The following is a 13,623-nucleotide window of genomic DNA, read 5'->3' on the forward strand; positions in this document are numbered from 1 at the left end:
CTTTACGTTGCACCAACACAGATAGGTCTTATGGCGACGATGGGACAGGAAAGGCCTAGGAATGGGAAGGAAGCAGCCATGGCCTTAATAAACGTACAGCCCCAGCATTTGCCCGGTGTAAAAACGGGAAACCACGGAAAACCATCTTCAGGGTTGCCAACAGTGGAGTTCGAACCCACTATCTCCTGGACACGAGCTCACAGCTGCGCGCCCCTAACTGCACGGCCAACTTGCCCGGTGTCAGAAGAACTGACTGACTTTAGGGGGAAAGAGAATGCTGCAAAGATAGGACTGAGTGAGATGAAAGGGAGTGAAAAAGATGAGTAGAGGATACACCCTGTATTGAAGTGTAGGAGGTGAGGCAAAGAATGGAGTAGAAGTGATTGTTAACAAAACCCTACATGAAAATGTTGATAAAGTGTTGATAAGGTTCCTAATGTGGATGACATAATGGTCTGGGGAGTAAACAATACAGAAGTGCAAATCCAACTAGACACTTTAAATAGCGATACTGAGAAATACGGTAATGAAAATCAGTGTGGAGAAGAGCAACACAGGGGTGATGACAAAAGGAGGAAAAGGAATCGTTAATATCAGGGGACAAAACCTTGAGGTTGTTGAGTAATTCAAATATTTGGGAAGTGAAATAATGCAAGATGCAAGGTTGGATAAAGAGATCAGCAGAAGGGTACAAGTGAGAAATACATTCTACTGGAATGTAAGGAACCTGGTGTGGAATGGAGAAGTTTCTATAAAATGTAAAGAACTAATGTACAAGTTTTATTATACCTCTGTATTAACATATGCATCAGAGAGTTGGACTTCGACAACAAGAAATGAGAGTAAAATTCAGGCCACTGAGACGAAATTCCTCAGGAGTGTGATAGAGAAGACAAGGAGAGACAGAGTAAGAAATGTTGAGGTCAGAAAAGAAATAAGGGTAGAAAAGCTGAGTGATAAGGTGGAGAAGAATAAATTGAGATGATCTGGAAATGTTATGAGGTTGGGAGGAGGGAGGGATACCGAAACAAGTGCTGGAGGCTAAGATAGTAGGAAAGAGGGAGGCCCAGAACAAGGCAGACAGACTCTGTCAAGAACAGTATAAGAAAAAGAAGACTGGAATGGAATACAATTACTGAAAAGGAGTGATGAAAGAAGCAGCAATGGTGGAGAAGTACTATCAACACCCCGACTTGGCAGGAACTGGAAAAGGGGAAATGAAAATGATGATGACGGCAACTGTAGTACACAAACTCCATCCATGTTTTCACGATAAGCGGGTATGATTTTGTAATTGGATGTTGTGAAACATTCATGATGAAATAACTGATCCACACTTAATGATGTTTCTCTGACGAAGCATGGTTCCATTTACACAGGTATATTTCAATGCAGAATAACTGATATTGGAGGGCAGAAAACCGTCATCACATAGACAAAATTCCTCTGCATGACAAACGGATCAGAGTATGGTGTGTAGTGAATGGATACAAAATAATAGAACTTTTTTTAATGCACTAAGATAAAGCGATAATACTCAAACCATTTTCTGACAGACTGACAGACATTGACTGTCAAAAAGGTTATTTCCAGCAAGACTCACCCAGGAGAAAATTTTAAAGATAAAGATTTCTGGCCATCATAGTTTTCATATTTAACTGTTTTATTTATGGGGGGACTAAAAAATTAAGTGTGTGGAAGAAACCCCCACACATTAGATGAACTGAAAGAACATATAAGGAGAGAAATAGTCTCAGTTATGGAAGACAAACTAATGTGTGGCCGGGCTGAATGGTGCAGACAGTTGAGGCACTGGCCTTCTGACCCCAACCTGGCAGGTTCGATCCTGGTTCAGTCCAGTGGTATCTGAAGGTGCTCAAATACGTCAGCCTCCTGTCGGTAGATTTACTGGCACGTAAAAGAACTCCTACGTGACTAAATTTCGGCAACTCAGCATCTCTGTAAAGCGTAAAAGTAGTTAGTGGGACATAAAGCCAATAACATTATTACTAATGTGTGTGAATCAGAGTTTCGTAACATGATGCCGAAAATGTGCGGATGTAGGAGGAGAACATTTCCGACATCTCCAGTCATAAGGCATGTGCTTATTTGCATAATTGTAATTGTTATATCATATCATGCATGGACAAAGTGAGGGAAGTTCTATGCTTGTTGTTATGCAACAGAACAGGGAGTGATGAGTCAACAGCAGGCATCGCCTGGCCATCGGCGGACCGATGAGAGAAACTCACTGTACAATCTAATGCATAGTGTCCACCATTACTTTCTCTACTTACACTATCCTCTACAGAAGTTCTGCTAGCTCAAATGGTTCTCTAAGAAACAATTTAATATTAAGAAGTAAGTCAATATAAAATGTATTTATACCTGTAATTTAGAAGAAATGTCCTTGATGGTGTCAGTATCCTCAGTGTTGAAGGCTGAAGAGATAACACCTGAGTAAACGAGAATGGAGATAACTACTCCTTGGCTGTAAATGATAAATTAACATTAGTACGTTAATATAACTTGTATTTAATAATCTTTCAGAACTTGTCTGTCAACTCATACCATGCCTGCCATGGACTAAGGATTCACTAAAGCTCCAAAACTGCTCAGATATTGGGTAACCACTATTTAGAAATTACAAAGGCAAGACTACTTAATAGCACAAAATATAACAGGCTGAAATATATTGAGAACAAGACAGCAGAGTTGCTGAAACAGAGAAAAACAAACATATGGCACAACAGCCCATTAAGGCCTCAGATTGCCCAGATGACTGCTGTCAAAGCCAGATGGCCTGCAGATACTGGAAGTGGAAAATATGTTTAAAATAAAACAAAATTATTTATTCAACAAAGGAATTTTGAAACAAAGTACAAAATAAAACAAACAAGTATTAAGCAAAAAGTTAAATAATGAATCAAAAAGGAACGCGAGTTTCCCGAGTTACAGATCGCTTGTAATTTACATACCCTTGATTAATCCACTGTCGCACATAAAGCGCATGACGAGATAAGGCGTAGTCGCGTCATTGGCTAGTATGCCTTTGAGTGTCCCCTGCAGGCCGAGGCTCCGTCTTAGGCCAGAGAGATCGGCGCATTCTGTGAGGATGTGGGCCACGGTGAAGTTGGCACCACAAGAACGCACTGGGGATCTTCCCTCTTCAGGAGATAAGAGTACACCTATCCTCAGCCTACACAATACTATGGCCTCTCTCCATGAAGGCCAGAAAGAAGACAGCCACATGGTAGTTGTCTTCTTAATTGCTTCCAAGTAAGATGTAGGAACACTACCTATACACCAGAGAACTGACTGGCTTTTAAACATTAAGGGGGGAAGGCAAGATTCTAGATTTCTTTTTCCAACAGTTCAGAAAAAAGTTCTTAATACAATTCTGTGTAAAGACAAAAATGAGAATTTCCAACTTTGGTCTCCTGTGCAAAGACACAATTGCAAATAGTCCTTTTAACTTCCAATTTTTTTCCTTTAATTCTTATTTCAATCTAAGCCAACAAAAGGGCAAAATAGGTTTAACTGCATTTTTGTTCCTGTGCTATATAGCATTACATGAAAATAGTACATCATATCTTAATAAAATCCAGTACTGTTGTTGAGGAAAAAAAAGATATCACAGGCTATTTATTTATTTTAATCTTTTAGCCAACATAGGACCTATTTAGTAGGTTTATGGAGGTTTTTCTTCTTTTTGTCAGCCCAATACTGTTTCATCCTTTCTGAACGTAATTTTCTTTCTGCTTCTGGAATCACTCTTCCTATTCTCTGCTTGTTGATTTTTGTCTGTAGTCTACTGTGTTTATCTTTCAATATTTTGAGTGTATTGGTTTTGTATCACAGACTATATATTATTATTTATTTGAAAACTGTTTCCCACTGGAGATAGTCCCATTTGACTCAGTATACTCTCAAAATATTTTTCACAATGAATCATGAACAATTTTTCCATTTATGTATGAGATGGACTAAAATTTGGTCCAATTTCTTCAGTACTACTGTGCCAATTTTGTCTCAAAGATTCAGATAGTCCAAGTTTCTTCCGAAATGATTCAAATAATTTTGAAATAACACCTATCAGACGTCCTATTATTTCTACATGTTTTAGATTATATTTTTCCTTGAAATACTCAATTGTTGGCTCGTATGTGGTGTTCTCTTCAGTATTTGCTTCTTCTGGCTGGATTATTCTAGTTTCAAATCTAATTGTTAGGTCTATAATGAATCCATTTCTGGTGACCTTTGAATATGCCAAGATGTCTATTCATTTAATGGAGCCATTTGTTGCAGCAAAGGATAATTCCTCCTCAACTTCCCATGATTTGTTTTTGAATGCTGCTGCTATTACTGTCCTTATTTGATGGTGTCAAACATTTCTGATTAATAAGCCAGTCACACTGACCTTGAATGTGAGCAAGGGTTTCATTTTCTGGGAATCCATATCTGCACCGGGAACAATTCAAGGACCGACTGGGAACTATTCTTAATGCCACAATCTTTCCATTCAATTTCAGACAGGTAACCCATTCAGAGGTAGACAGTCCTGAATGGACGGCTATGCAATTACTGGCTTCGGTGACCTCACTGTATAATTTGATCCCTTTGCCCTTTACAGGCAAGACTACAGTGGCATGAAGTTTAGGCGGTGTGACAGGTTTCTTACACACCAGGTAACATAAATATATGGTAATGAGGTTTGGTCGCTGCTGGCATTATCAGGTATCAACTCAGCTGCCAACATATCATATGAGCAAAAAGATCAATAACTCAATTAACAAACATGGTTTACTAACTTCAGAAGAATGACACAGTTCTAACTTACTAGCCACAGTATTATAATAAATGTCAAAGAACAGATTTCCCAAATAGCTTGCTATAGAGTTAACAATGTTGACAAAACCAAGCTCGAACCTCATATACTTGGTAGCGCAATAATGCAGTTACCCAAAGGTAAAATATCTAAAGAGCTACACAATGATTAATATGGTCCAAGACTAGAAAGGAAGTGGAAGTGTGGAAAGGAGGCAGAGGACTGAAATGGATGGTACAAAAAAGGTAAATAAGATATGATATACCAACATCTCTTCGTTTATGTCCATTAAAAAAAAAAAAAGTGGAGGTAACAAAGAGGAAAGAAACAATTACATAGAGCCAAACTCCAACTATAAATTATATTCCAAAATGAATATACTTCCACAACATAACCTCACCAAAGTTTAAGTTGAAACAGGAGATACAACAATAACCAAGAATCTCTAACAACAAGTAGTTACAAGTTAAACATTGGCAAGCAGTCAACGCTCATAAAGTTTGAATTTCAAGTAGTGATACAGACTTCCCAACCGTGAAGTTTTACGTGAGAAACAATTATAATAAAACTTACAAAAGACTAGGATAACACTAAGGGCAAATAACATTGATAAAAGAGAAATATCACATGAACAAGGAATGGATACAAACGTGAAGAGTTTGAAGGGACAAGCAGAGAGAGGGTAGCAAAGTTTGCCCATGTTGAAATACCTGATATCAGTCAGATAATCATCCATAAAACTGGAAGTTCAGTTTAAAGTTCTTTCAAGGAGAAAACAGAATTATAAATGAAGGACAACCGCGCCAGACTCTGAATGTAACTACACAACTTGAGTTGTGTGTTCGTCATTTCAACAGAAATATTCATGAAACAGACCATTGGATTGGTGGATGTGAGATTTTAAATAAACTTTTCTGTTGGCCCTGTTTGTTGTTTTCTCTTGAAAAATGTGTTTGGAATGACTGTTTGCAATGATGTTCCCAATTTTTTTTTTTTTTGTTACATCCCCTAAACCAGAAGTCGGGAGTCGCCACTGCTGAAGTACTTATCTGATTATTGTTTGCATGAAGGAGCTATACCAAATGAATGGAGAGTTGCTATATTGGCCCCTGTGTATAAAGGAAAAAGTGATAGACATAAAGCTGAAAATTACAGGTCAGTCAGTTTGACATGCATTGCATGTAAGCTTTGGGAAAGCATTCTTTGTGATTATATTAGACACGCTTGCAAAATTAATAACTGGTTTGATAGAAGGCAATTTGGGTTTAGGAAAGGTTATTCTACTGAAGCTCAACTTGTAGGATTCCAGCAAGATATAGCAGATATCCTGGATTCTGGAGGTCAAATGGACTGTATCGCGATTGATCTATGTAAGGCATTTGATAGGGTGGATCATGGGAGACTACTGGCAAAACTGAGTGCAATTGGACTAGACAAAAGAGTGACTGAATGGGTGGCTATATTTCTAGAAAATATAACTCAGAGAATTAGAGTAGGCGAAGCTTTATCTGTCCCTGTAATAATTAAGAGGGGAATTCCTCAAGGCAGTATTATTGGACCTTTATGTTTTCTTATATATATATATATATATATATATATATATCAATGATATGTGTAAAGAAGTGGAACAGAGATAAGGCTTTTTGCAGATGATGTTATTCTGTACAGAGTAATAAATAAATTACAAGATTGTGAGCAACTGCAAAATGACCTCGAAAATGTTGTGAGACGGACAGTAGGCAATGGTATGATGATAAACGGAGTTAAAAGTCAGGTTGTGAGTTTCACAAATAGGTAAAGTCCTCTCAGTTTTAATTACTGCATTGAAGGGGTGAAAGTTCCTTTTGTTAATATAAGGAAAGATCTTCACTGAGGTAATCACATAAATATGATTGTAAATAAAGGGTACAGTTCTCTGCACATGGTTATAAGGGTATTTAGGGGTTGTAGTAAGGATGTAAAGGAGAGGGCATATAAGTCTCTGGTAAGACCCCAACTAGAGTATGGTTCCAGCGTATGGGACCCTCACCAGGATTACTTGATTCAAGAACTGGAAAACATCCAGGGAAAATCAGCTCGATTTGTTCCGGGTGATTTCCGACAAAGGAGTAGCGTTACAAAAATGTTGCAAAGTTTGGGCTGGGAAGACTTGGGAGAAAGGAGAAGAGCTGCTTGACTAAGTGGTATGTGATATAGATGTTGATTCCCATAGGGAACCTGAAATATTTTCCCCGAATGAGTAAATTTATAATACCAATATAAAGGGTCCATTATTGGACATTATACATTTTCCAGCTAACTCATTCCTGGTTGCCAGCATTTCACCCCAGTGTGTTAAGTTGGGCTCATCAGCACACCCACGAAGATGCATGGCTATTGCATACCATGTAGGCCACTGCGTAGGCTAATTGGAGCCACCGGCAGTGCCAATGCACTATGAGACAAAGTCTCATTACCAAAAATTGATGCCTGCCTGGCCATCAGATGATATAGATGTTGACTCCCATAGGGAACCTGAAATTGGGGCAAATCAGGACAAATATTTCAGCCCCTATCGGTATGGGAGGTGAGAAGGGGTAAAAAAAAAAAAATATATTTAAAAAAAAAAAAATACAAAATTATCCAAAATAAACCAGATTATGGATGAATGTGTGCATGTTCCAGCATAGCTCTCAACCAAATATAGTACACATATGGCTTACTATCTGAAAAAAATGACTGTGGGTGTAGGACTCCTCTAACACTGTGACACTTGGGATGCCATTTAAGTCATAGCCAGGCTTTGTCAGAATGGAAGTTGAGAAGGGGTGAAAAAGTATATCCAAAATGGCCAAGATTATGAATGTATCAATATTAAAGTACAATCCATAGTTTTCAGGGTTACCGAGATGAATAGCGACACTCCAGATATCATTTAAGTCCAAGTTGAACTGCATTGGCACAAGGATGAGAAGGGGTGAAAAAGAAAATATCCAAAATAACACAGATTATGGATGAATGTGTGTATGTTCCAGCATAGCTCTCAATCAAACCTAGTACACATAAGGCTTACTATATGAGGAAATGACTGGTCTGTGGGGACAGGACTCCCCGAACACAGTCATAGTCAGGCCCAGTCAGAACGGAGGTTGAGAAGGGGTGAAGAACAACATCGAAAATGGCCGAGATTATGGATGTATGTGTTATATTCCAGCACAACTGTCAACCAACATTGATCAACACCTGGAAAAAATTATGTCGGTTAAGACACCCCTAGTGGAGGGGAAAAACATTAAAAATAAACTAAAACTAGTGTCAAATCACAGTTTTCAGGCTTACTGAGATCAACGGTGACACTCCGGATGCCTTTAAGTCCAAGTTGAACACCCATCGGCACGGTGATTCAGAAGGGGTAGAAAAGAAAATGTCCAAATTGACCAAGATTATTGATTACACAGTTTTTGGGGTCCCTCTGGTGACAGTCCAAGTGACAGTTGGAATTGTGTACATTATATATATAATGCAACGCGTTATAGCTTATTTTGATTATTTGTCTGAAAGGATCAACTACTTCCCAGACAATATGGGCTGTCAGAGGGAAATACTTTAATGCAAAACTAAATAATCTCAAATTAAAATATAAAATTATATACATAATAATACTTCTAAATCTACAAAAGAGTTCATAAACTATCAATCAACATAACAATTAAGAAAATTTAAAAATCACTTCAAACAGGTGATACAAATCCTAAAAGGTGTGAAAGTGAAAATGACCAAAATGACTGAGATTATAGATGTACGTGTGTACAGTATCTTTCAGAACAGCTCTAAACCAAACTTTTTACAAATACGAACTACTACCTCGAAAAGATACTGGATTGGTAAGACTAATCAAAAGCGACCAATATTAGCATTGAATCCATAGTGTCCGTGGTTGTTAGAATGTATTGTGACACTCTGGATGCCATTTCAGTACCAGTTCAGCTGCATAGGCATGATGAGAAGTGGTGATGAAGAAAATGTCCAAACTGACCAAGATTAATTTAATCTCTTCCCAGCGTCAACCGCTTATAAGCGTCAAGGTAGTTATTCGCAAGTTTTGTGAACCACGTATACGTGTCATTCAAGTTTGTGTGCTTATTACAGATTGCATCAACAGCTTATAAGCGTCAGAAGTTTATAGATACTTCTGACGTCTATTGGCCTTATTTTGCAACAAATTACTTAATTTCATTTCCTTGGAATACTGTATTCCGTGTAGAATTCATCTGGCCATGCACACATGTTTTCCATGTGGTCAGCAGTCGAAGCTATATGGCTTCCACGCTAAAACCCTCGAGTGTAAACAAAGTAATTTAGCAAACAGTGATATTGAGTGAATGCTCTTGCTTTCGGATGAAAGTGAAGACAAAAGTGACAATTATTCTTCCGAAGTGAGTGATGAATTCCATGACAACAAACACATATGTGAAGAAATTGAAAACGTTCAGACTGACTGGGTTACGCTTGGAGGGCCGTACAACAGATTCTATTTTAACGGCAATAGTGGAATTCATGATAACTTTGGGGATAATACCGAGCCGCTAACAATATTTGAACATTTTCTTAGTGATGAAAAATTATCTGAAGTAAAAAATTAATAAATTATGCAACATGTGGAAAATTAATGTTTAGCTGAAGGGTTAATTAATGAGAAATAAAATAATCTATAACTAAATCTTGAAATTCAACATATAAAAATAACTCTTCAACAACAAAATAGTTCTTGAAATCAGTCAATGTCACAATAAAGAAATCTACAAAAATTCGCTCCACACATAATTAAAGTAAACAATCAATAAAGTACCTGTACTCGGGCAGTGCCGGCTAATACAGCTAGTAAGGAATAATAATCAAACAATGAGAGGACTTTCTCAGCAGGAGAAATTATATCGCAAGCAAAAGAAAGTAAAAACACCCGAGTCTAAAGTTTGGCCAATATAGTGGATTTTTCCCTCTACCTGATGCAGATGATGGCATCATAATAAATAGTGAGTAGAAGTTCTCGCCGAGATGTATGTAGAGTTTACACCCAAGCAGGCCATTCAGCTTTGTCAATGCTGGATGCGAACTGATTTCAGAAGGAAACCAGTCTGGTATTTATACGACATCAAGCAGGTAAAATGAGTCACAGCTAGCACAACAGCACAGATTCTAGAAGGTAGAGGGAGAAGCAGTGCTAATGTAACAGAGAAGATTATCAAAGCTAGAAGCAGTCGCTATCGTCATGCTGTGACAGAAGCGAGTTTCGGGGAGTAAACTAAGGCAGGCAGTTGAATCGTGCCCGTGGTAGTGCATAGTCTTCCGTCAATGCGAAGAGCGGGAATGCGATATAACTTGATTTGCATACGTGCAGACAAGAAATACTGATAATGAAGTTGTAAGGCAGAAGTGTTGAAGTACCACATAAAGCATCAAGCTGGAGCAGCGGATACCTGATGGTAAGCTGATGATGTTACACTTTCCTCACACTAACTGACCTTAGTTGACACCTACACATAATTCATAACAAGGACTGACTGCGTAAAAACTGGCATCACTAGCATTGCACATACCTCAGTCACTTTCCTATTTTCAAAGTCAAGGATGAAATTCAGAAAGGCCACTGAGAGTAACAGATTTGTACTAGCCCATAACGGCAGAGATGGAACTGGGTTTCTATCATTGAATTTTTCATCACAAAAAATATATCAGGTACATTTTTAGTTTTGGTGCACATTTTTTTTATAACTTGCTTAACGTTGCACTGACACAGATAGGTCTTACGGCGACGATGGGACAGGAAAGGGCTAGGAGTAGGAAGGAAGCGGCCGTGGCCTTAATTAAAGTACAACCCCAGCATTTGCTTGGTGTGAAAATGGGAAACCACGGTAAACCATATTCAGGGCTGCCGACAATGGGGCTAGAACCCACTATCTCCCGAATACTGGATACTGGCCGCCCTTAAGCGACTGCAGCTATCGAGCTTGGTTGTTGCAAAATTATATTAATATTTTTAAAAAAAGGTTCCTAGAAGGAAACCATAATGTTAAAAAAAATTAATATGTTGCAAAATTATATTAATATTAAAAACATTATGGTTTCCTTCTAGGAACTATATTTTTTGATATATTAATATTATTTTAGAAGAACGTTAAAAAAAAAGCATGTAGTCTTACAAATAAAATTATTAAACATAAACTAAAAAATAACAGGTCCTTCTGTATGTAGTGGCCGTCATAACAGTTAATTTTAGGTCGATACATATTCTCAATAGAATATATTTTGTACTAATACACACAGTATAAGTAAGTGGTTGGTACCATTGCTTTATCTTTTGCCCCACGATCAATATTTCAACTTTTTTATATATGTGTGGCTCTTTTCCAATTGAACACACCTATCAATCACATACAAATCTGGAACCATGACTTTTATTGTTATCAAAAGGAAAGGGAAAGTTATAATGACACATATGAAATATCTGATTCCACTAACAACAAAATAGGGAGTAACTATACTCAGTGCATGACAAGTCCTGGTAAATTACTTACAAGAAGGAAAAGAAGACCACTGCTTTGATACAAAGGAATTTTCCAATTGGTTTCATAGGCTGTAGTTCCGTGCGGTTAGCTTGATAGAAGAGAACCAGGCAATACATTGCAATAAACTGAGAGAAGTTATTGATGGCGATCATGTATGGAAATGCTACATTGCCTCGAAACTCTCCCTCTCCATACACACCATTCAATTCACAGATACTGCAACAATTAAAGAACAACAGGAAGTTATAATTTATTCTGTCTGACTGATTGCAACTAGAGTCATAACAATTCAGGGAGGATACTTACAATGAAATGAAGGTTGAAACAGGCCGAACTACAGTATACTGCAGAATCCCATGTTTACACATGTGCACAAATTCCCTGGAACAAAGGAAATGTACAATGGCCACACAGAAAAATAAATTTTTAACAGGAAACTATGCCATTTACAAGGATATGAAGTACAATATTAAGATGTCAATGGTACTCCCATCTCAGCCTTGACTGAAGATTTTCTACTTTATATTCAAAGTTCTTCATAATCCTAGCAACAAAAGTATTAAGTAACCCCTACATAAGGAACAAACAAGTTTAAAAAAAAAAAATATGGTGCAAAATTATATTAATATTAAAAACATTATGGTTTCCTTCTAGGAACTATATTGTTTGATATATTAATATTATTTTACAAGAAATTAAAAAAAGCATGTAGTCTTACAAATAAAATTATTAAACATAAACTAAAAAATAACAGGTCCTGACACACTAAAGGTTTTTGGCAGTGGAGGGATGAGAAAGGTCTAGGTTTGGGAAGGGAACAGCTGTGGCCTTAATTAAGGTACAGCCCCAGCATTTGCCTGGTGTGAAAATGGGAAACTACAGAAGATCATTTTCAGGGCTACCGACGGTGGGACTCGAACCCACTATCTCCCAAATACAAGCTCACAGATGCCAACCCTAACCACACAGCCAACTCGCTTGGTTCAATCCACTTTCCTCTTAGTCTTTCCACAGCTCGAATTTCTTCCTTCTCTCTTTCAAATTCTCTCTTTGCAGTTCTGTTTGCCGATGTCCTCTTGATGTGCTCAAACCATTTCAGTCTTGATTCCTGGTTATTGTTGAGGAGAGAATCTTCTATTCCCATTTCTCTAATCTTCTCATTCGTGACCGTTTCCTTCCTGGTCTTCTGTACCATAGAGTGAAGGGATTTCATTTCCGCTGCCTGGAGTTTAGGAACAGTTAATGGGATAAACACGATGACAGGTCAGCTCTAGAAGAGGAGACAGGGGTGAACATGAAAACACAAAGGACAAAGGCAATATCCACACCTTCATATATTAACGTGTTCAAATAGATGAGCGGCTCAAGCCAGTGCGAGTGGGAAATGATACAAACTTTTTAACCCTCCAAGTGCTTTCAACTCGCAGTGAAATGATTCGTAAAATAGGTATAACAACTCGTAAAATCAGTATAACAATTGATTTTATGAATATTCTGGCTGCAAAATGAAATTCTCTATCTGGTAGGCTGTGCAAGTTGGTCTTTGGTTGGGGAAGGAAAGCAGTAAGCGACGATCTTGTCAGCTGTGAACTGGTCTTTGTTTACGTCTACTCAAACTGTCCAGTTGCTTCGAGCGTTTGAAGATTATTGTTTGCTAGCCAATTTGTGATAATTGTGTGCCTGATTTACTTTATTTTAATTGGTTTATTCTAGTTTAGTGATTATTATAATATAATTATTATAATATCAAAATTAAATGTAAAATCTACAACAGACAAATTACAGAAAACTGATAGAAGAATTCTTAGAACAATTATTAATAAAAAAACATCAAGTTGATGGACAGTCGAGATTGTTGCCTAACAACATTGTCTATCGTGAATGTGAATCAATAATATCTACAACGCGTAAAAGAAGAATTTCCTTTTTCTGTCACATATCAAGATTACCAGACACCAGGATATTGAAACAACTATTTGATTTTTTTTGAAAAATAAAATCAATAATAATTGGATCAAAGAAGTTCAGGATGACTTGGAAGAATTGGGTGTAACTCGGCAACAAATCAAAGACAGAAAAGAGAAGAGGATTTTGAAGAACAAAAGCATAAGTCTCAAACTAAAAACAGTTGAACGGAAACAATATACTATATCGGACACACAAAGGGCTTCCAGATCAGAGAGGATGAAAGTTCTGGGAGAAGAAAAAGAAGAAATTAACTCAAATGTATTGATTTAAGTGCTCCAATGT

The 13,623-nt window shown here is 37.5% G+C and overlaps 1 protein-coding gene across 2 annotated transcripts in view; it reads right to left on the reverse strand.

The window, feature by feature from the left end:
• Positions 1–13,623, reverse strand: part of LOC136866308 (transmembrane protein 184C) — a 96,180-nt gene that overhangs the window by 63,352 nt on the left and 19,205 nt on the right. For both annotated transcript variants that reach the window (XR_010859529.2, XM_067143152.2), the window contains exons 4-6: positions 11,680–11,754; positions 11,383–11,589; positions 2,389–2,491 (exon numbers count right to left, since the gene is read on the reverse strand). Coding sequence is in view for 1 of the 2 variants with exons in the window: in XM_067143152.2 (XP_066999253.2) it covers positions 2,389–2,491; positions 11,383–11,589; positions 11,680–11,754 (385 nt within the window). In the remaining variant the exon portion in view is untranslated. The remainder of the gene's footprint in view (positions 1–2,388; positions 2,492–11,382; positions 11,590–11,679; positions 11,755–13,623) is intronic.

This window comes from Anabrus simplex, chromosome 3, assembly GCF_040414725.1.
Source record: "Anabrus simplex isolate iqAnaSimp1 chromosome 3, ASM4041472v1, whole genome shotgun sequence".
Lineage (NCBI taxonomy): Eukaryota > Metazoa > Arthropoda > Insecta > Orthoptera > Tettigoniidae > Anabrus > Anabrus simplex.